At 37.2% G+C, this 24,902-nt stretch overlaps 1 protein-coding gene across 2 annotated transcripts in view; it reads left to right on the top strand.

The window, feature by feature from the left end:
* Positions 1 to 24,902, top strand: part of SLC9A9 (solute carrier family 9 member A9) — a 537,539-nt gene that overhangs the window by 22,051 nt on the left and 490,586 nt on the right. For both annotated transcript variants that reach the window (XR_011995298.1, XM_072727072.1), the window contains exons 3-4: positions 20,404 to 20,481; positions 22,038 to 22,114. Coding sequence is in view for 1 of the 2 variants with exons in the window: in XM_072727072.1 (XP_072583173.1) it covers positions 20,404 to 20,481; positions 22,038 to 22,114 (155 nt within the window). In the remaining variant the exon portion in view is untranslated. The remainder of the gene's footprint in view (positions 1 to 20,403; positions 20,482 to 22,037; positions 22,115 to 24,902) is intronic.

Raw genomic sequence — 24,902 nt, 5'->3', positions numbered from 1 at the left:
ATAGTCACTATGCCATATATTACATCCCCAGGACTTACTATCTTATAATTGCAAGTTTGTATCTTGTAACCACCTTCACTCATTTCCCTCACCTTCACCTTTCACCTCTGGCAACCACCAATCTGTTCTGTTTCCGAATTCATTTTTTTAGGTTTGATTTAAGTGAGAACTTACAGTATTTGTCTTTTTTTTTTTTAACATTATTTCACTTAGCATAGTGTCCTTGAAGTCAATCCATGGTGTCACAAATAGCAGGATTTCCTTCTTTTTTATAGCTGAATAATATGTGTGTGTGTACCACATTTCTTTATCCATTCATTCATTGATGGACACTTAGTTTGTTTTCATATCTTGGCTTTTGTAAATAATGTAAATAATTGTAAATAATAATATTGTAAATAATGCTGTAATGAACATGAGAGGGCAGTTATCTTGTAAAGCTGTTAATTTCAATTCCTTTGGCTATATACCCAGAAGTGGGATTATCAGATCATATGGTAATGTTAATTATAGTTTTTTGAGGGACCTCCATACTGTTTTCCACAGTGGCTGCACCAGTTTACATTCCCACCAGCAGTGCACGAGGATTCCTTTTCCTTCATATCTTTGTCAACACTTATATCTTGTCTTTTTGATAACAGTCGTCCTAACAGGTAGGAAGTGATATCTCATTGTAACTTTGATTTACATTTCCCTGATGATTAGTTCCATTTGGTTTTAATTTAGTCATTGAATTTATTTTCTTCATTCATTTAGTCATTCAACAAATATTTATTTATTGGACATTCATCACATGCCAGGTACTTGTTTTCAGTGCTGCAAGGACAGTAGCAAACAAAACAAAGTCCTTGCTCTCATGCAGTTTAGATTCCAGGGTAGACATAGACAGGGGACAGTTTAGGACAATCATTTATAATGTAATTTCAAGTAGAGATATGTGCTGTGAAGAAAAGTTAATAAAATGAGAAGATGGGGAGCAGAGTGTATTTAGGTACATGCTGCAGGAAAGAACTCACTGAAGAGGTGAAATTGGAGCTGAGATCTGAATGAGGTTGAGAGTGAGCCATGCAGAGATCTGGAGGAAGGGAATTTTAAAGCAGGGGGCTAGATAAAATAACATTAGATGCCTTTGCTTTCTGGAAGTCATTTTTGTCAGATCTTTGCTATATTTTTCATCAATATTTAAGATCATTTTGTCTATACCAAAAATCCTGGAAAAGTTCTATTTATTGTGGTAGGGAAGGGTAGAGGAGAAGAGACATGATTGACTTGGAATTGGGATTGAAAATGCACAAAATGCAGAAGTAACAAGAAGCCTGGCAGGTTCTACATGATGTTCTAGCCTGTTTTGCAGGCTTCCCTTCAGAATGCACAGCCCAAACACCAGGGAGTTGTTCTACTATACTTTGACTATAACTGGGAGCAGCCCAAACTGCAGGATTCAGAATTACCATAGACAGCATTCCTTTTGCAGATATGTTTGGGAGAGTTTGGGTTAAGGCCTTGCCCCTTGGAATGTAGCTTAGCTTTCTGATACAAGGCTATGGACATGGCACTTGGAAACTCTTCTGACCTCTAGATAGAGGACTTTTTTCTTCTTTGCAAATCATCACTCAGGATTTACCTTCTAAGGAAACTAACCATTGGCACATTTATTTGGGGGCAGCGATTGTGTTTCAACCAGCTGTTCAATTTTATCTCTTAACAAAAACCCTAGCTATTCAAAATAATGCAAAGGCTATTAATGACAAAGGGCTCTTGGAATGCCATGTGATTTGAGCACAAAGTCTCACACTCAATCTTGGTTGGGAAAAGAAAGGAATCATGTGATAGTGTATAAGTATGTTTAATACTGGAGTTTGTATTCTTTCTAACATGACAAAATTTAGTAAGAGGTAAGTGGCTAGGAGGGAATGAATTCTCAAGTTTCTGGCTTCAAGCCCTAGGAAATATCCCAGTGGGAAGAAACAACCGGAATTCTCACTCATCTCCCAATCACCCCTGCCTTCTGAACTATTGCCTTATCTGGGACCATGTTAGGTCATCAAGAACATGACAGTAGTTCTTGAGCCTTTGTAACCTTGGCCATGCCTAGAAATCCCAGGTTTTATCCTCTGACTATCCACTTACTACTCTCAGAAATGACTTATAGTGGTAGTACAGACACATCTAGGAACCATGGAGCCAGCATAACAGAACACACCACAGACCTGTGCTTTGTGATGCAGAGTAGCTGCCACCCATTCAGGTACCAAAGGACAAGCTTTCACAGCTGTTTTGGGAGGGGATTGGATGGCTGGGACCTTGGAAGCTGTTCTTTCTACTTCTCTATCCTACTGAGTTCAAGGTCATGATAGATTATGTTCCATGGGAAGCTGATCTTTGGAAAGTATGACTCATACTTTGTTATTTGATACTGTTTCCATACTTGTTAATAAGCTATGTATTTATTATGTGTTATTCCCAAAGTATTCCTCCTAAGTAATCTTCCCCAAAACCTCAAAATATTATTCTTTTGAACATCAATACATACGTAGTGGCAATCTGGCATATATAAGATAGCACAAGACCATGCTTAGAGTCCCACTCTACAGTTAGAATACCGGAGTTCATTCCCGAAAAAAAAAAAAAAAAAAAAAGAAAGAAAGAAAGAAAAAAAAAAAAAAGAATACCGGAGTTCAAATCCTCATGTCTACCTTTAATCTGCTTGGTCATCTTCAGCAGGTGAACTAACCCTCGGTGTCTTATTTTTGTCAAGTGAGGCAATACTAGTACCAACATCAAAATATTATTATTAGGGCTAAATAAAATTATTCATAGAAAGGGCTAATATGCTAGGCATATAGTAAGTTCTTAGTAAATTTTAATTATTATTATTATGTGGCAGCAAACTGATAACTACTTTAAAACACTGATTTCCAAACTTTTGATTATGCACCCCATCAGTAAAACACTCTTGAGTGTAGGTATCTAATATATGCCTATTTACTTACAAATAAAATGCAAGTACTATTAATATTGTATATATATATATTGTGAACATACTACCTTACCGATATATTATGTATGTTATGAACCAGTATCAAATTAGAATTTTAAAAGGATAAGATAAAAATGAGATATGAGATCTTTGCAAGGGATCCCTGGGTGGCTCAGCGGTTTAGCACCTGCCTTTGGCTCAAGGTGTGATCCTGGAGTCCCAGGATCTAGTCCTGCATCAGGCTCCCTGCATGGAGCCTGCTTTTCCCTCTGCCTGTGTCTCTGCTTCTCTCTGTGTGTTTCTCATGAATAAATAAATAAAATCTTTAAAAAAAAAAGGGGGGGGGGTATCCCTGGGTGGCTCAGCGGTTTGGCACCTGTCTTCGGTTCGGGGTGTGATCCTGGAGTCCCGGGATCTAGTCCTGCGTCGGGCTCCCTGCATGGGGCCTGCTTCTCTCTCTGCCTGTGTCTCTGCCTCTCTCTCTCTCTGTGTGTGTCTCATGAATAAATAAATAAAATCTTAAAAAAAAAAAAGAAAAGGAAAGGAAAGATCTTTGCACACCCAAGTAGATCATCTTGTTCACTCCTTAGGATATGCATATGGCCTCAATTTAGAGACCAATAGAGCAGGTAAGATTTTATTAAAAATTTATTTTTATATTAACTGTATTGGATATCTTTCTTTAATAATTATGCTGTTTTCTGAAATCTTAAATACTGTATTCTGAGTCTTAGCAGTGCTAGTATATATGTGGGCTCTTGGCCTGAGGTTAGAATATTCTTAGGGGTTTATTAGCTTTGTGGAAACACTGGTTCTTACCCCAAGTGACTCCATGCTGCTATATACCAGTATCCAGTTATTTTGTTTCATAGCTCTACCTATGGTTCTCCCACTAGTATCTTAGCTGAATTATAAGTTAATATTTGTATCTGTGATGTTCACATTGATTAGACTATAGACTATAGCCACTAGACTGTAAACTCCAGGAGGGCAGGGACAAGGTCTGTCTATGGTTATACTGTATTTCCATCTCTAGGTGGGATGCCTGGCACACAGTAGATGATGCTTTGTGGATACTGGTAAGTGAATTGATGATATAATGAAGTATCAGTCTCTTTTTGCCAGTTGCAACTTCTCATTGCTACTCGGCACTGTCTTAGTTGCTGACCATCTTACACTCAAGTACCTATTATAGGTTTCCTCTCAGAATGAAGGACCAGGGCTCTGTGGTTGGTTGTTTGCTACTTAGATGGTTGAATTGCTACAAGTCTCATCTACAAATAATCAAATTGGGATGGAGGGAGAGAGAGCAATGGAGGCTGGGCACAGGAAAAACAAACAGGGGAGAGGGAGAAAGAGAGATTTCCCACAGACTTTTAGTCTGAATAGATGAAATGGATCTTTCAACTCTTTCTCCCTTTGCTTTGTTCCTTTTAAAAGATTAAACTGTGACAAGAGTGCACACTTATCATTGCTGGCCTTCAGTGAGTACTTACATAAGGTTCCTTCCTACTGTATTTCCTGATTTTTCCCTAAGGTCAGTAAGAAGCTGCTCATTAGTAGCTTATACAGTCTGAAGCTAGGATCCACGTCCATCAGCACAGGAGGGGTGGAAATCATCAAGAAGGGTGGGAACCATAAGGAAACTGTGCATTTAAATGACTTGTCTCCTGTTGCTATATAAGCCTATGTTGAGTTAGGTGTCTCCCAGCTGCTCCTTTGAGATCCATTTCCAATTGTAAGACTTCCTGGACACTGTCTAATTTATAGAGTTCTGCCTCAGGTGGGGATGTGTGGAGCAGAAATTTCCTGCAAGTTTAGGTGCTCTTCACTTTATCTCTGACTGTTGCATATTGGGTTTCCAAATAAGTAGACTCTGAGGTGGAGTTTAGTGAGTGGAATGGTTAAGTGTCCTTGAGATCAAGACATGAATGAGAAAAAGAAGGTTGAGTGGGCCAAGGGAGAAGTTAAGCTGATACAAGCCCGACAATTTTGGCTAACTCCTTGGGAAGCTCTGGAGTTAGAATGGCTCTTCAGCCTTATACCCAGTTGGACTGAGATGGCCTGGCCTCTAAAATACCAAATCAATCTGTCTTTGTATGTGGACTACTCTGAAAAAGGGCTGACTTTAAGTGAGGTGGCTATTTACAGCACTCCTAACAGCAGGAGCAGCAAGGCCTTCACTGAAGGAGAATCCCAGTAGCCAATGTACTGAGGAAAAAAAAAATCTTTTTTTTCTACCAGTGTAGGTTCTTGACTAGGAATCTTAGTCAAAAGATGGCTTAGAATTTAGGCTTAAGTACCATTTTCAGCTAAAACAAATAAAGAGGGGTATGGGAAAGGCAAGTTTTAGGAAGATGACCAGGAAAATTAGTGTAAACAAGAATAAGGTTGTCATGCAGATTTGTCTATGCCTTCTTCATTGATAAGTTCCTTATGATTTAGGGCTATACTTTTCTTCTTGGTACTGAGAAGAAGACAGCCTTACAAATGGAGATTTCCTTAATGTAAATTTTCCTTACAAAAGGAAAAACGCTCAGTCCCCAGAGCTTCTCCTGTTTCTCAAAATAATCAGCTCAAAATAATCTTTAAACCAAAAAAGATTTTTCTTCAGGGAAGGGGAGCATATTGTGGTATTCTATAATTTATGTAGGCTGGGAACCTTATATAGATTTTGTGCTTAACAACAGTACCCAAATAATAAGTTAACATATGGTCGGAGTAAAATGACAGAGTGGAGTACTAGAGTAGGCTTGTCCTGGCTTTGAGAGCTGATTATTTATTAAATATCCAGGTATTTTGTAAGGCAGTTGTTAAAACATTAGTAGATTAAAATGTACCATGGTAGGAGTATTATTTACACCACAGAGATTGTCAAATCAGGGATGCCTGGGTAGCTCAGTGGTTGAGTGTCTGCCTTTGGCTCAGGACATGACACCAGGGTCCTGGGATCAGGTCCCACATCCGGCTTCCTGCAGGGAGTCTGCTTCTCTCTCTGTCTATGTCTCTGCCTCTCTCTGTGTGTCTCTTATGAATAAATAAATAAAATCTTTAAAAATTTGTCAAATCAAAGCTTGTGGGCTTTTTACCTTCACAAGTATGGCTTACCAGCACACCACTGAATATATTCCTATATAATCCCATTTTTAGGAGAATTGGAAATATCCAAGCACCTCATTTTTCACCTTACCAACAAGTCATTTCCCACAAAATGATTGTCTTAAAATTCTACTATTTGAGCTTTATATAATCAGCTTAAACTCTAACTGCCTTCAAGGTGATATAAGGACATGCATAAGATTTTTGTCTTAGTCTGTTTGAGCAGCTATAACAAAAATGCCATAGCCTGGGTGATTTAAACAACAAACATGTTTTCTCACAGTTCTAAATTCTGGGAAGTCTAAGATTAAGGCACCAGCAGATTCTGTGTCTGGTGAGGGCAAGCTTTTTGGTTTAGAGATGGCTGTCTTCCCACTGTGCCTTTATTTGGTGGAAACAGAAAACTCTCTTGTATCTCTTTTGTAGGAGCATTAATCCCATTCACAAGGGTTCTACCCTCATGACCTGATCACCTCCTAAAGGCTGCACCTCCTAATACCAACATCTTGGGGGTTGAATTTCCATATATGAATTTTGAGGAGACACAAATATTCAGTCCATTGTGGTTTTGCAGTTAAGCAGGCTGAATCCTATCTCTGCTACTTCCAGCATTGAGACCTTGGACAAGTAAACTTCTCATATTTGTGTTTATCTATAATATCCACAAAACAGAGACTAGTGATACCTACTTTAGAGGGTTGCTTTCAAAATAAATGAAAAAAAAAGTTATGTTTCATATTAGGTATGCTGTAAATATTACTCTGCTTCCTAAACACCTGCCCTTGATGGGCATAGATTTCCTCTTTGGGATGAAATTTGAGGCGGGCATGATGGAGAAAGTTTAGTGTTTTTTAATGCACCATTTTTAAGGTGAATGCACCATCATTTTAATTTTAAATCAAGCTGTTTGGCATCTACTTTCTGCTGATTTCAGCACCTCTCTACCCCCTACACCTTTTCAAGCAAATCTGTGGTCCTTGCTGACTCAGCCCTTCCCTATCCAGCTTCCCCAGGCCAGTTGCTTCCTGGTGAAAGCTTGTGATGGGGAAGCTGAGCACACACTTCAAAGCTAAGGCCTGTAAAGATTATGCAAACTGAGAATAATTGTAAGGCGAAATGGAAAACTCTAAGGGACTGTAATACTCCTGTATATTTTGAGGAATAAAAGGCAGTTTCTTTTGCTTACAAATAAAGATTGGCCAGGATTGGAATCAATTCCAGAGGGGGGGGGGGGTCCATCTTGTTGCAAATGTTTTCAGTTGTGTTATATGTCTCTCCTTTTCTAATTCTCACCTGGGTATTGAGAAATGAATACTTGAGGTGGGATACTATGCCCTTCTCACACCCACTTGTTATGTTCCCTTCTCTTGCTGATATCAAGTTAGGCTTAGAATGGTGTTCCACTGTCATGTCAATGCTACGGCTAGTGAGAGAAATAGGTAACCCACACAATGAAGAGCAGGCCCACAGGGGACCAGCAGCCAATCCAAGTTATATGTAGTTTGTTAAAAGGCCAGGAATCTAGATCTAGGATCAGGAGTAGGAAACAATATCATTTGTGATAGTGAAGTAAAGGGAGGCAGGGCACGGTGGATAATTAGGCCAGGACAACAGGCATTATCCGGAAGTGTTCTGGTGAAAGCAAGATGAATGGCTACCTTCATAAAGAATCACAAACATAATAGAGGTAAGTTTATGTGTTAAGAATCTTATGCAGAAATGTAGGAGACCCTCTGACCATTGATGACTAGGTGACATGGCAACAATCTGGAAAACCTAGGTAGAGTCAATCTATTTGCAGCTAATGAGGACATATCCAGCAGTGGAGTTGGTAACCTAAACCCAGGATAATGGCAAATGGAATATTGTAGTTAAGAGGATAGCTCCTGGAGCCTTGTTATTTGGTTCAAATACCACTTACCAGTGTATGATTTGAGGTGAGATAATAAATGCTTTAGTCTCCCTATTTATAAAGTGGGATAATCCTAACTACTCTGTAGGGTCATTGTGAATTGCAAATGAAAAAGTACATGTAAAGTACTTAGAATAGTGCCTGGCTAAAGATACTAGGAAATAGAGAAAGAAAGAAAAGAAAGAAGAAAGAAGAAAGAAGAAAGAAAGAAAGAAAGAAAGAAAGAAAGAAAGAAAGAAAGAAAGAAAGAAAGAAAGAAAGAAAAGAAAAAACTATAGGCCAATATTCCTAATGAACATAGATGCAAAATCCTCAACAAAATATGAGCAAACTGCATTTAACAATACATTAAAAAGATTATTCACCATAATCAAGTGGGATTTATTCTGGAGATGCACAGATGGTTTAATATTTTAAAATCAATCAATGTGATACACCACATTAACGAAATGAAGGATAAAAATCACATGATCATTTCAATAGATACTGAAAAAGCATTTGACAAAGTACATTGATTCATGATTAAAAACTCTCAATGAAGTGGGATTAGAGGGTACATACCTCAACATAATACAGGCTGTATATGACAGAGCCATAGCTAACATCATACTTAGTGATGAAAATGAGGAGCTTTTCTTCTAAGATCAGGAAAAATACAAGTTGTCTACTCTTATCACTTATATCAAATATAGTTCTAGCACCAACAATCAGACAAGAAAAAAATTTAAAAAGGCATTCAAATAGATAAGGAAGAAATAAAATTGTTACTATTTGCAGATGGAATGATACTATACATAGAAAATCCTAAGGACTCCACCAAAAAACTATTAGAAGTAATAAATGAATTCAGTAAAGTTTCAAGTTACAAAATTAATATACAGAAATCTGTTGCATTTCTATATACTAAAAATGAAGTAGCAGAAAGAGAAGTTAAGAAAAAAATCCCATTTACAATTGCACCAAAAAGAATAAATTACCTAGGAATAAACTTAACCAAGGAGGTGAAGGATCTGTACTCAGAAAACTATTGAATATTGATGAAAGAAATTAAAGATCACACAAACAAATGGAAAGACATACTATGCTCATGGATTGGCCCAATTAATACTGTTACAAGTGTTCATAGTACCTAAAGCCATGTACAGATTCAATGCAATTCCTATAAAATACCATAGCATTTTCACAGAACTAGAACAAATAATTCTAAAATCTGTATAGAACCATGAAAGATCTTGAATAGTCAAAGAAATATTGAGAAGGGAGAACTAAGTTGGACCTATTACATGCATCCCTCTATTTATTGCAGTATAATTTATAATAGCCAAGATATGGAAACAACCTAAGTATTCACCTATGGAAGAATGGATGAAGAAGATGTAGGCAAAATATAAGATATCATTTTAGTAATGATTATACTGCCAAAAATAGTGAAAGGTGACAGACCATTAACAGTAGTTCAAAATAGTCTAGTTAATTTTTCCAAGTTGCTTTTTTATTCTTGTTTATATTTATAAAAATTCTTTCACTTTGACAGTGCATAGCAGAACTGACCTCCTATGGTTAGTAGGATTAAAAACTGCTGTGTCTCATATTTTATTCTGAATTTTAGATAGATAGAGCTGTTTAAGATAGTGTATTCCTTTACATGATTTTTACACTGGCCCTGTAGACAAAATGCCTGGGTGTGAGTACTGGCTCTGCTAGAGAATATGACTAAATTGCTTCTAGTATAACATTGTGGAATAGTAGAATACAAGCAGCAAGCATGAAGCTGAGGTCTAGATTTGTCTTTACCCTGGCTTCCTGTGTGAATTTAACGAAAAATAAGAAATGATGGCTTAAAAGGAAGAGAAGATAAATGGTAAACTTCGATGCCAGAGAATAGACTATACAACTTAGAAGAGATCATGTCATACAAGTAAATATACTTGTAACTCTCCAATTTTTTAAAGATTTTATTTACCTATTTATTTTATTGTTTTTTTTAACTTTTTTTTTAAAAAAAATTTATTTATTCATGAGAGACAAACAGAGAAAGACAGAGACATAGGCAGAGGGAGAAGCAGGCTCCCTGCAGGAAGCCTGATGCAGAACTTGATCCTGGGACTCGGGGATCATGCCCTGAGCCAAAGGCAGATGCTCAACTGCTGAGCCACCAAGACATCCCTATCTATTTATTTATTTTAAAGAAAAGGAGAGCATGAGCAGGGGAGGGGGCAGAGGGAGAGGGAGAGAGAGATTCTTAAGCCGACTCCATGCTGAGCACTGAGCCCTACATGGGGATTGATCCCATGACCCCGAGATCATGACCTGATGCAAAACCAAGAGTTGGACACTTAACCAATCACCCGTGCACCCCTGTAACTGTCCAATTTAGTGACCATGGAACAAACTTTAATTAAAAATATGGGGGATCCCTGGGTGACTCAGCAGTTTAGCACCTGCCTTTGGCCCAGGGCATGATCCTGGAGTCCCACGTCGGGCTCCCTGCATGGAGCCTGCTTCTCCCTCTGCCTATGTCTCTGCCTCTCTCTCTCTCTCTCACTCTCTCTCTCTCTGTGTCTCTCATGAATAAATAAATAAAATCTTTAAAAAAAATTAAAAACAAATAAAATACAGAAACTTAAAAAAATATGGAGGCTAGCTAATGATACCTATTTAATCTCTCTCTCTCTTTTGAGAGAGAATGCAGTATTATTCAGCCATAAAAAAAGAGTGAGGTCTGGCAACATGAATGGACTTAGAGGGTACTATGCTAAATGAAATAAGTCAGAGAGAAAAAGACAATTACCACATTCCACTTTTATGTGGAACCTAAAACACAAAGCAAATGAACAAACAAACAGGAACAGATCCATAAATACGTGAGCAAACTGATGATTGCCAGAAGGGAGGTGGGTAGGAAGATGGGCAAAATGAATGAAAACAGTAGGAGATATGTTTCCAGTTATAGAATGAATGTCATGGGAATGAAAGATACAGCATAGGGAATATAGTCGATGAAACTGTAGTGGTGGTGTATGGTGACAGAAGGTAGCTACACTTGTGAGCGTAGCATAATGTGTAGGGTTGTCCAATCATTATGTTGAAGCTAATGTGACATTATGTATCGATTATACTTCAATTAGAAAAAAAAGAATAGTACCTGACTCATAGTAAATGTCCAAAGTATATTGCCCATTATTTTTGTTAGCAGTGTTATTAATAAAACAATGGACTTGGAAGGTAGGGTTTGAGTCTAAGTCTTGCTACTTACAAGGTATGTGACTTTGAAGAAGTCACTTAACTCTCTGAACCTTGGTTTCACCTCCGTTAAAAGGTAGTGTTCAGAATACTTACTTCAGAGGGTTGTTGTGAAGAAAAAAATGAGAGACTATATATGAAGGCATCTTTTCAAACTGTAACAGCCTCATGGAAATGTCAGTTGTTATTTTTTTTATTAACTATTATTATGATTAATTGACAAGTGGTAACTGTACCATTCTAAAAGTGAGGAAGACGGTCTCTGAACTTCAGCCCCACCTAAGTTAAAATGACCGTGTATTCTCTCTTCCAAGGTAGTTTGTTATTTACAAAGGCTTTTCTTATTGCAATATCCATTTCTTTAAAAAAATATATTTATTTTATTTGAGTGTGCATGCATGGAAGTGGGGAGGAGAAAGGGAAAAGGGAGAGAGAGAATCTCAAGCAGACTCCCTGCTGAGTGTAGACCTCTCCACACACACACATGGGGCTCAATCCCATGACTCCAAGGTGACGTGACCTGAAATCGAGTCAGTCATTTAATGAGCTGAGCCACCCAGGTGTCACTGTGGTGTTCATCTCAATCTCACCATTATTCCATCAGGTGAAGAGATATTACCCCCACGCTTCAGAGTAGGCAACTGAGGTTCTGAAAGCTTATGTGACTTGGTCAAAATTGATCTGTGATAGAACTGGTTTTAGGACCAGGTTTTCTGACTCAGATTTCAATGTTCTTTTCAAAATTCCCTACACTGAGTTAAATATTTAGAATTATAAAAATGTTTTGTCCTCAATTCTTCACCTAATTTTGCCTAGAGTTGCAAACACTTACCTACCTGTGATAAAATACCAATATTTATATCTGTCATTTTTGCATGTATGATTTTCATAATGTATTTCTAACTTCTGGAATTTTACTTACTTCAAAAGTGAACACAGTTTTGTGGTATCATATTCTCATAATTTCTCAATGATAATTTAGGATTATTAAAATTTTCTCTTCTTTAAAAGTTCTCCTTTTGCCATTCCTCTGTAATTTAGTTCTTCTACAAACTGCAATGCAAAATGCTTACATTCCAGTGGTTCACCATTTTAAACCATTAACATTCATAATACTAGGTATTCTAATTGAGGGGAAGTATTTTTAGCTTTCCAGGAATTTTTGAAAAGAATGAAAATAATTCAATAAATTGGACATGACATGGGTTAACTTTTTTTTAAAAAGATTTTATTTATTTATTTATGAGAGACACACAGAGAGAGACAGAGGCATAGGCAGAGGGAGAAGCAGGCTCTTTGCAGGAAGCCCAATGTGGGACCCGATCCCAGGACCCTGGGATCATACCCTGAGCCGAAGGTAGACGCTCAACCACTGAGCCACCCAGGTGCCCCATGGGCTAACTATTTAAGGAGCACTGATTGCTCACTTGCCTGATTCTGTATCAGACCTTTTAAGATATCTTATCATATTGAAAATTATAACACATCTGGGTCCTCAATTCTTAAATTTCCCTCACATATTATTTATAATGTTTTATTGTCCCTTAATCTTTATAAATGTTCCATTCTATTTTAAATGTTCATAATTCTAAATGATAACTTTACAAGATGTTCATTTGGGACGGACTGGAAAGGTGTTTTTTTCCCTTAAATAAGAATTCAAATAATCCTACAACATTATGCAACCACTATAAATTAAATAAATTTCTATCCAGTCTTTTTACATATATATTTTTCCATGTGGCTTAAATCTGATGGTCTCTAAAACTTTGTAACTTGCTTTATTTATTATCACAACCTAACCCTTTCCTCAGGCTTTTAAAAATTCAGGATAATGGATGTAAATGTGCTGAGTTTTGAGTTGTTTCTAACTTTTCACTAGTGTAAATAATACTTCAGTGAATACCTATGTCTATAAAGCTGCTCTTATTTTGAATTATTAAATAGGTTATTGGGTAATAGGTATCAAATATTTATTAGAATGAATGTCTTATGGATCTAAGAAAAAGCACTGGACAGAAGAGTCAACTAATATCAGTGGGAAAAGGATGAACTACCAAATACTTATGCATATCTCTGAGAAAATTGGCTCTCCATATGGAAGAAAAAGAATTTGATTCCTATTTCACATCATATAACCAATAAACTTGAGATGAATTAAACAATTATAAACAGCCAATTTTTAAACTTGAGAATATATATTTATGACATTAGGATAGGGAAAGATTTTCTTTTTAATTTTTTTTTATTGCAGTTCAATTTGCCAACATACAGCATAACACTCAGTGCTCATCCCGCCAAGTGCTCCCCTCAGTGGCCATCACCCAGTCACCCCAACGCCCCTTCCACCTCCCCTTCCACTACTCCTTGTTCATTTCCCAGAGTTAGGTGTCTCTCATGTTTTGTCACCCTGACTGATAATTTTCACTCATTTTCTCTCCTTTCCATTTATTCCCTTGGAAAGATTTTTTTTTTAAGAAGTTACCAAAAGTGAAAATCACAGCTAAAAATGGAATAAACTTTACTACATTAAAATAAAAAAAAAATTCTGCGTGAAAAAGTCCACAATGATAGAGTTAAAAGACAAAAGTGAAAAGTTTGAGGAGGTGACATAATAGAATATATCTGAAATATAAATAACCAAAACAGAATAGTCACAAGATTGTATGATGAACTAATCAGCAAGAAAAAGTCATACTGGATAAAAGATATGGCTCCAAAATTTACTAAAGAGATATCACAAAAGATCAGTAAACAAGGACAATGTGCTCATTTCATTAATTAAGGGAAATACAAAGAAAACAACAATAATGTGATAATAGCTCATACTTCGCCAACTAGCAAAAATTAGAAATTTGTCAATACTAAGTGTTGGATAGAATGCAGGGAAATACTTTTATACTCTCATGTAGGAATCTACATCGGTATAACCACTTTAAAATATTTGCCAGCACGTATTAAAGTTGAAGATTCATACACCTTATCATCCAGCCCACCTCTGGGTATTTTACACTTGTAGAGAATCTTTCACACTTATGCACTTAAGTACAAAAGTATCCATTGCATTATTTTTAGTAATAGCAAAAAATAAGAAACAAACTAATTATCCTAATTCCCTTGTTAGAGAAAGGAAAAAAACAATGATGATATATTTATCCAATAGAATACTAAAAAGTTTGAGTGAATGGACAAAATCCACGTGTATTAATATATATAAATCTTTTAAAATACTGTTGAATGTAAGAAACAGAAAGCAAAAGGATATTTATGGTTAAATTTCTGTAAATTTTTAAAATACACCAAATGCAATATAGTATTTATGTGTATATTAAGCTTCTGTAAAAAAATTTAAATATACTGATTATATATAGTATTCTGTACTAAAAAGAATATCAATTATTGCTCACAAACACATAGATGTGAAGTACAAGGGCATAGTCATGGAAAGAAAAAAACACTTTCTAACTTCAGTGTATTGGTTACTTCCAGGGAGGGGTGGAGGGAGAGACTTTAACTTTGAGGCATCATTTAAGACATTTGAGGCAAAATTAAGAACATAAATACCATAAAAGAGAAACAGCTGTGGTTTAGGATTTTTTTAAGCTCAGTGCTGCCTCTGAGAGGCCCACTGACCTTCCACATGTTCCTTGAACTTTCTTGGGGGACAGTAATAGGTCGGAGCTTAAAACTAAGCATTTTTTAGTAAAGGAACTCTTCATTTAAAGAAAATCTAATACTTCTTCACAATGTATAAAAACAAAGCTGCTCTTGGGTTTGCTTCTTCCTTTCCATTCTGTCACAGCCACCTGAATTCACATGGTCATTATCTTGACTCATTTTGGTAACTGGAGCTTGACAATGGTTTCACTTTATTCAGGCCAATCTTGAGGCCCCTCCAAATTAATTTGCCCAAGACATCTTCTTAAAAAAAAAAAACACATTTTATTTTTTGATTGGGTAATACATTCACATAGCTCAGTGTTCAAAAAATACAAAATGGTAAGTGAGAATCTTGGAGAGGTCAATCAAAATCCTTTCTTTTCTCTACTAGTTGTATCTCTTTCATAGCTAATTGAGACATAGGTATAAAAGTGAGAGAGACGAAGATCAAAAATTAGTTGAAACAGTGAGGACTGGTTTTGAACTGGCTTGCTCATATTTCTCTAGAACTAGAAAGACTTACATACCTAGCTATAGACTCGTCTGGAGTGTATGGGCCTTCCTGCTGAGCTTTGCTCTTACAAAACTTAGGGCTGGGAGGAGCCAGGCTGAGTGGCTACTCTCAGCAAGCAGGCTGATTCCAATGTGGAAAGAGGATAGCACTGAGCTGCACACTCTCAATTCCCTTTTTCCAACTCAGTAACCACAGTAGTCACTCTCTGTTTCCTGGTTTCCTGGGGATGAGTGAAGGAAAGATGGGACCAGGGCCAGGAGTGTTAATTCCTGCACAGCACTCCTCAGCTGGTGCATGATGGGTTATATGTGTGCCACAACATATTGATCCCCTCATCCTTGGGCTGAGGATGGTCAGAGCCCCAAGTCTGATCCTTTCAGTCCTGAGTAGTCTCATCAGAACCCTAATTTTCTCCCCACTGACCCAGTATAATCATTTTCTGTGTCATGATGGGGAAATGCTGGATGCACTGCTCTAAGCAGTGGTCATCTCTTTATTTATAGATACAAAGCCAGAACACAGATAATCACCTGCTCACTAAGTATACAGAAAATCCTTCTTCCAACTTCTACCCTTCTTTTCTGCCACCAGTTTCTCTTTCCTACCCTCACAGGAGGCAACCAATGGTTTATGTGTGTGTGTGTGTGTGCGTGTGCGTGTGTGTATGTGTGTGTGTAAATATTCTACATCCCCTTTCCTTGCACCAATCTTGGAATTAGCAAAATGCCTTAACAAACTACTCCTCAAATCTCAATGATTTAACATGATAATGGTTTATTTCTTGCTCATGTCCCAATCCATTGTGGATTTTGGGCCAATGAGGGGAGTACTACAGTCTTCAGTAGCTGTTAATCATCCCAACTGACTTTAACCTACTGGCTCTGAAGCCCCTGGGGATTTGAGCCCTCTGCCAGATGCTCTATATGAGCTCACAAAGAAAGGAATGGAGCATGAAAGATTTAGGGGATTTTTAGGGATCAGGCTTGGAAATAATTTATATTACTTTTGTCCACATTTAATTGGATAGATAGATCTCTGTCTTTGACCCCATATGACTACAAGGATATTAAGTCTAGGTGTCTGACAAGGACAAAAATGAAGTGAGGTATGGTGAGCATATAGCAATCTTTGTTATATGCACCAGACATGCTGATCTTATTATACCTTGCTCTTTTGACTTGACAACAAATTAGAGAGAGCAACCATTTCAATGCATAGTTTCCTCAGCCTTTCTAAAAGTTGTATTGTATTCAATTTTATGAATTATGCCATAATTTAACCAGTTCATCCCCAAGATCTTCTTTAATCATCCCCAAGATATTTTTTTTCATGCTATTATCTGCAGCGAATGCTCTTGTTCTTATGCTACTCCATACATATATAAGCATATCTGCAGGATAAATTCTCAGATGGAATATTGTTGAATTGAATGGTATAGACATTTAACATTTGGATACCTATTGCCAAATTACCCCATTAAGAGGTTGTACAAATTTATACTCCCACTGGCCATTTTATTGTTTAATCGTACCTCTATAAAATAGTTTTACTTTTCTCCATGTTTGAATGAATGTAGTTTAAATCTATCTCCACAGGATCAGAGAGAGCTCATAGTCTAGGTAATATCCATCTGCATTAAACTCCTCTCCTATCTCTCAGGAGCCCTACACTGTCTATTTCTATTTCCCAAGTGTGTCTGGCACCTCCTTTCAAAAGCATAACTTAGGGCAGAGGAAAGGAAATGCATACTCTTGAGCTGTCTCTAGGTATGTCTCAAAGCTGCCTGCCCTGAGCTAGCCAAGTTTTCTTTGAAGTCTCCTATTTATAGTAAAAGCACATACAGACTTTTTGAGATTTTTTTTTTACTATGTCTGCATTTATTTTAATATTTAAAATGTTTCAAATCACTTGCTATAGAGTATAACTGAAACTCCAGGAAGCTACCAGTTTCCTCTGTGGCTTGGTGAATTGGCCCACTGCCCCCAGGACAGACAGGGATCCCCCCATGGATAGGCTTCTATCTATCCTTCAAAACCCAGCTCATATGCTGCTTAAACATCAAACCTCCCAGGGTTGGAAAGCCCAGAATGGTGTTTCTGTCTTAAAGAACTCTGAATTACAGCCTAGCCCCATGCCTTTTACTGTGCTTGCATATCGTCTTTCCTTTCTTGGACTATAGCCTTCATGGATTTAGTAAATCTATCCTATATCTTTAAGTACTTTGTAGCTGAGAAAAGACTTGTTAAATTTTTAATGAAAAAAAAGATGATTGAACACGTTATTGTGTTAACTACTTCTACTTTTCCAAAAGACTCAGGAATTACCAAAATAATAAAACCCACTTCTGAGTCCCAACTCCTCTTAAACACTCCTAGATCTTATTCTAAATAGTTAGGTTAGCCTCCTGTTTCCTCAGAAACTACACATTTAGTTTGCCTATGAATATACACTCAATTCTCAGTGATCTGCCTGTCACATTGATTAGCCCTGAGCCATTCATTTCTTCTCCTGTCTCTGGAAAATGGGGATAAATGCATTTGCCAGCTACCACTCGGGAGATGTGAAAATAAAAAATTCAGTCCTTCAGTTGCACTAGCCTGCAATTCAATTACTAGCTCATGTGGCTAGTGGCTACCATATTGGATAGTACAATTAGAGTATATTTCCACCATTACAGGAAGTTTTATTGGACAGGGATGGGGTTTACACTCTGTATCTTAATGGACTGATGTCTTAGCTGAAATAATTTTAGCTTTTTGCTTTCACTTGTTTTAGATTTTTCTCCCTCATACTATATTGAGAAATTGTAATTGTTTGGGCCTTAAAAACAGTCTCACCTCCAAGGCCATGATTTGAACACAAAATCTGAGGAAAATGACATGTGGAATCGCCATCTGGAGATTGGTACAGCAGCAGATCCAGCCATTTCTGAGAAATTGTCTGGGTTTGGAGTTACTCCCAGAACTCTGATTTAGCAGTTCCTAAGCTTATAGCAAGTCTGAAAGGAACACAAATCTGTTTTGTATATACAAATAAATCCTCGTATGCTGCATGCCATTCTCAGCCTGCCAGTTTCATCTGGCTGCTCCAGAAAATATAATTCAATAGCACATTAGTTAACCTGCATGCAGGGAATGGGGCATTCTGATTATTGAAATGTTCTGGTTGAGTGATTAACCTGATTTTTGCAGAAAAACTGCTGAGGCAAGGGATTTTCTGTCCAAAATGTTGGTGCCACTGTGTTTTTTTCTTCCAGATGATCACAGCTGCATTGCTTCATTCCTGCAGCACTCAGAAATATATCTCTTTGCTAAAAACTTTCAAATATGCAATTGATATCTTTCAAAGAGACCTCATAAAAATAGATCAATAATGGTATATCAGGTAATCTTAGAAAAAAGAGCAAACTTAGAAGGAAACATAAATATCTTTGCCCAAATTTTACACAGCCATAGCCTTCAAGAATTCCTAACAACAAGGCAATTTCTTCAAATAGCATAACTTGCAAAATATTTTATTTTCTTTAGTAATAAATACTTAAAAGTGCTTATTAAATATTAGGCAATGCAGCAAGGGCTTTACAAATATTAATTGATTTAATTTTTATAACCACCTTAGAAATAGGTATCACATTATTATATTCATTCCAAAGATGAAGAAACTAAGGCACAGAGAGCTATGGATGGGCCATAGTTGATCCACCTGAATGCTCATTGATACAAGCAGTGTAGCATCAATGGATGACTAAGGTTCTGAGAAGGGACCTGGCTGAGTTAGGTGACTCCTACTTCCTGCACCTACCCCTTCTCAAATATTACATGAGTAGAGTTGAGGGGCTATTACGGAAACAGAGAAGGAAGATACAAAGTGCTGAGAGAGCACAGAAGTGACTGGGGAAATAAAAGTGGATTTCAGAAAAGAGTAGCTTCTAAAATCCAGCTTTAGAGATGAGTTAGAATTAAGGCAAAAAAGGGAGAGAAAATTAGATACTATAGTTGTGAAACCCATACATCTGAAAGATTTTATGAACACTGTAATGGTAAAAAGGCCCTAGTGGTGAATAATGAATGACATTGTGTCTGTGTTTGTGGAGTGAGGTAGAGAAAGAAGAGGATGAGTCTAAGTGAGATTTAAATATTAAAAGAGTTTAATTTTTGGACTTCCTAGCAAATAGTGGATATTGGATTCAAGAGTCTTCATATTTCATTTCATTGTATTTCACAAGTAATTTTTTTTGCCCAAATTTAACATTTAAATAAAAGCCAATAAACAAATATCATAAAAATCCATTTTCATTTTCAAATATATTTTTCCATAAATAATATCTTAAAAAAAAGAGAGAGATGCGTGGGTGGCTCAGTGGTTAGCATCTGCCTTCAGTTCAGGGAGCCATCCCGGTGTCCTGGGATTGAATATTGCATCAGGCTCCCCACAGGGAGCTTGCTTCTCCCTCTCCCTATGTCTCTGCCATTCTTTCTGTATGTCTCTCATGAATAAATAAATCAAACATATTTTTCCACAGAGTCTGGAAAATGTTTTAAACTCGGGAATTGGATAAAGTAAGGAAAACTAAGACCAATTTTTAAAAATGTTTTATTTGGGAAAAGTTTAAATATATTCTTGTCAGAAGCTAAAATGTCTGAGCACTACCAGAAAATTTCTTGGACCAGAAAAAAAAAAGAAAACATTTAAAATGTGAAGAATGAACAACTAACCAAAATAAATGCAGAGTTTTCTTTGCCCAGAGGGTTTTTATTGAGTTAATAGCCATAGAATGGACTATAGGCTTTACATTGAATCTATTACTTCACAGTTGTATTGCATTTATGAGTTTCTAAGCTTGCATTTTTTCTTACTTTCACCTGTGTAATTTAACAACATGCTAATATGCCTCATAGAAACTTAGCAGAGATGACTATAACTGTATTTTTAAATCACATTTTTTAGTGACCCAAAGGGGCATCTTCCTAACTGCTCTTTTATTTTTTCTGGCAGATGACATTTGATCCAGAAATCTTCTTCAATGTTTTACTGCCACCAATTATATTTCATGCAGGATACAGCCTGAAGAAGGTAAATATACAGTGATTGTTTTTTTCTTTTATCAATAAGTAGAGAATTGTACCAGTGCTAATGAAAAAACAATTATTTTATCGGTTTATTTGTTTCATAAAGATATCATTATCTTAGATTATGTGCTAAAGATTCAAATTAGACATGCTTAGAATTCTTCTAAATCTGCTCTGCCCAATATACTGGCCATTGGTCACATGCAACTATTAAGCCCTTGAAATGTGGCTAATTTGAATGAAGACATGCTGTAAGTGCAAAATATGCACCGGATTCATAGCCTTAGTATTTAAAATGAATGTAAAATAGCTAATTATGTGTGATATTGATTTCATGTAGAAATGATAATGTTTTGGATATATTGGGTTAAAGAAGATATATATTATCAAAATTCATCTCACTTTTTAAAACTTACTTTAATGGGGCTACTAGAAAAATCTTAAACAACGTACATGGCTTACATTATATTTCTATTGGACAATATTATTCTAGATGATTGTAACCAAAGAGTTAGCTGTTAATTGAGATAGATACTAGGTTTATCAATCAGAGTGAAACCTCAATAGTAGCAGGTCTTTGCTGCTACTTAGCTGTTGATGCTCATAGAGAGAAAGCAGTTTTGTGGCTTCTGTGCTCTAGCCTCCCATTACTTAGGTACCACCCGACTGTGCACATTTCAGAGATTAGTAATTCCCTGACTAGTTTTAAGTGCTAGCATCCCCTGAGCACAGACTGAGGCTCTGGCCTGTATGCATTTTGAGAGGCAGAGGTAGTGCCACTGCTTTCCTGCTGCCCACACCCTGCCTCAGAGACTGGGGGACTCCCATCCCCTTGGCCTGGCGGCTCCAGCAGCCAGGCAGCTTGTTCAGCACAGACCTGATTTTCTCACGTACTCCAGGCTCCCTCTTGCTGCTGTCAGTTTCAACTGCTGGGCTCCCACTTAAAGAGCTGGAAGGGAGCGTTCCAAAGCCAGCATTGCAGGAGACTTAGAAGGCTGCGTTTACTCAGGTCATCCTTCCTTATCCCTACAGCCTTAATACTGGGCATCGTTCTGTCCGATTCATTAAAATAAATTGTTGGAGGTGATAAGATTTTGTTGCATTACATTCAGCAGAAATAGAAGTCAGAGATCCAGTAATTCAAGGGCAACTAAAATCTTTTAGAACCGTATTTTTAAAATGCCCAGGGGTTCCACTGACAACAAAATTTTTTTAAAAACTTTGTCTTCCGTTAATGATTCCAGAGTCCTGCATGGATGCTGCCCTGACTCTTTACCCTCTCCCTCAGGCCCAGCCAGTTTTGGCGGTCATTCTCTCATCTCTACCCTGTTGTTTTCTGGAAGTATTTGTTCCCCCATTTCTTTGAGAACCCTCTGTCCTTTGCAGTATAAACCAGTTCAGCCTTATTTGTACAGTAAGACCAGGAACTAAGACTCCAAAGCCGAAGCTTGCCTAAACAGAGTGGGAAGGGAGGGTCCATGGTGTGCACATTTTAAAAAATTTCCTGTTAAACTAAGAAAATACATGGATGTGCTATATGAAATATTCTTTTCTCCCCAGAGACACTTTTTTCAAAACTTAGGATCTATTTTAACATATGCCTTCTTGGGAACTGCCATCTCCTGCATCGTCATAGGGTAAGTGACATCCAGAACTCATGTTCCAGGTGGCTGGGGTGCTAGTGATCTGTGGGAGGAATCTCACTCTTCCTGGACTCACACTGACAGGGTGAATCGTCTACCTTTTTCTGTATATCACATCTTTACACATTTTTCTTACTCAATTCCAAAGCTTATGTGTCTTCTGACAAACACAAGCCTTCAAATCAAAGCAAACTGGAATTAGATTGCTGGCTTTGCTCTGTGAGTTTTGGACCTCTGACTTAGGGAATGTGGATAATTTGGCTTGAGTTATGTGAAGCACATTGCATTCCCCACCTTCTTTTTTTTTTTTTTTTTTTCTTGAATAATGCAGGTAAGCACACTGCGTTCTTTTTTCATCTTCTTTGCAGGACCCTACCTGTATTTATTTGCAGGAGTATAATAGTAGCTATATGTCAAGGGTTTGCTTTGTAAGTGGAAGTTTATAAGAGACAGCCTGAGACAGACATTTATAAGTATCAGCAGAGCTGCTTAATGCTGGGATGGCTTTTCAGTTAATACACTATAGAATGCAGCCTTGTTTCTTTCTCACTATATTTTATTTGTTATGTTGCTAAGCCCCCAAGTCTAACCATACAGACTCTGGCTTGCAGCTCACCACAAAGCAAAATATGATGCAAAATCGTGACGCCAATCCAATTCTCTTATAATCCTATCTAATACATTAAATCTCCACTGAAGAATACATGTTTAGCTGCTATGACTCTGATGGTGTGGATGTCTTAAATTGTCTGATACAGCCAACTCTACCCTTGCATTTTACTGCATACAGCTGTTATAGCCCTAATGTAATAAACTGAAGCTGAAAACACATGTTCCTCACTTATTCAGTTCTTCCCTTATGAAGTATTCCATGTATATCACTAGAAAACTAAGGAGGTATCATTACTTGGACAGGGGAGTGGGTGGGGGGTGGGTTATGTTGAATTCTCTGTTAAATTTTTATTGATTCAAGCCTAGAATGACTCAGGCCACATTACATGAAAATGTCCAGCATAGTTAGGGGCAGTGAGGTAGCTAAAGATTTTAGTACCTGACGGTGGAGGCTTGCAGGGATATAGATTAAGTCTGGCCACCTAAGAGGTCTTTAAACTATGGCTGAGAGGCAAGCATGGATTTTATCCTTCTCAAAGAATGTTTAGAGGAGAGCTGTTCTATTCTGTGGGTATGCCATAACTAAATATTCAAATTTCAAAAGTGGCAAGAGATTCATGTAATTAAAGCCCCTTGTTCTGAAGATAAAGAAGGTAACATCTTGAAAATTTAATCAGGTGTCTTAAGAAATATGTATGTATGTATATATATATATATATTCATGGTCATGGTCAGGACAGAATTCAGACTTTGGCTCCTGATTCAGCAGGTCTTACCATCATCCCCTCTTTCTTTTGGAATTCCTGTTCATCCCTCTACATTGTTCATATACATTGACAGAAGGCTCTGAAATGTCTGGACTCTCAACAGTGTGCATCAGTTTGTAGCAAAGATTGATGATTAGCAGTTCTATAATGGGATCTGAAATGTATAATGGATCTAAATTTTCTAAACTTGTGGACAATGCTGCTAAATTATGGAATAGTCAGTTTTCATTATTACCCTATTTCCTTTGTCTGATTGTAAGTATACTTAAGTATATTATTTTATGCAATATGCTTTGCATGGGAATTCTATAATCTATTTTTAAAAAGGAGCAACAATGTAGTGTGTGTGTGTGTGTGTGTGTGTGTCTGTAACTGACTTTTCTAAAAACATTCAGTTCAGGAGATTTGGTAAAATTCATTTACTGGAGCTGATAACCTCTTCTGATTTTAAGGCTGCAGTCAATGATTTTTGATGGAAAGTGATTTGAATAAAAGTGTAGCCCTGGGAAAACTTTTACAACCCTCTGCTTTGTTCAAACTGGCATAATCTGAACAACAAAAACTTGTAGGACACCTTCCTAATGTGGGTCATTAAAGTGCAGAAGGGATAGGTAGTTTGAAGATTTTAAGGTCTTATTCAGCAAGGTAAAAGAAACCATTAAAGAACTTTAGTTTGAGGGTGACAAGGTCAGATTTATACTTAAGAAAAGTCATTCTGGCGGTTGTGTGAAGGAGAAATTTTAAAGTGGGGAAAAGATGGCAGCCAGGGGACAATTTAAGAGGTAATTTTCATAAGCCAGGTTGAAAACTATAAGGGCCTGGCCTCAGACAGTGGCAGTAAAGATGGACGTGGAGTCATCAACATGTTGAAATCCTGAGAGATAATGGAGTAATCCGAGGCAAGTTTATGGAGTGGGAAGGAAGTTACCTGGGCAACAGCACTATCTGAAGAACGGGAAGAGATAACCACAAAGGACTACGAAGTAATGGGCCCAAGATATAGGAAGAAAATAAGCAGGACATGTGTCTGGAAGTCAATGGAAGAGAGAAAGGGAGGGTAGACAGTGTCTAACACAAAGAGGTTAAATGGGACAGGAATTGGAGTATCTGCTGGATTCAAACCCTAGGAGCTGTGATTTGTGATTTCACATTCATCCTATGGGCAGAAGTAAAGAAAGTATTGGCAACTCCAGTAGTTTTGGGTGCTGTGTGATGAGAAACAAGAATTTATTTTTATGCTATTGTTCTCCAGATACGATTTCAGAACTTCTGAAGGAAAGACACAAACTTGAATTCAGGCCAAACTGACACTTTTGCAAGTTAGTGATTCTCATTGTAGGAGTTGTTCAAACACACACTCAAGCCTTAGAAAATAACTGGTTATACTTTCCTGGTAAATTAAT

The sequence above is a fragment of the Vulpes vulpes genome, chromosome 11, assembly GCF_048418805.1.
Source record: "Vulpes vulpes isolate BD-2025 chromosome 11, VulVul3, whole genome shotgun sequence".
NCBI lineage: Eukaryota > Metazoa > Chordata > Mammalia > Carnivora > Canidae > Vulpes > Vulpes vulpes.
The sequence above is the reverse complement of the archived record's forward strand: the minus strand, read 5'-3'. Positions and strand labels throughout refer to the sequence as shown.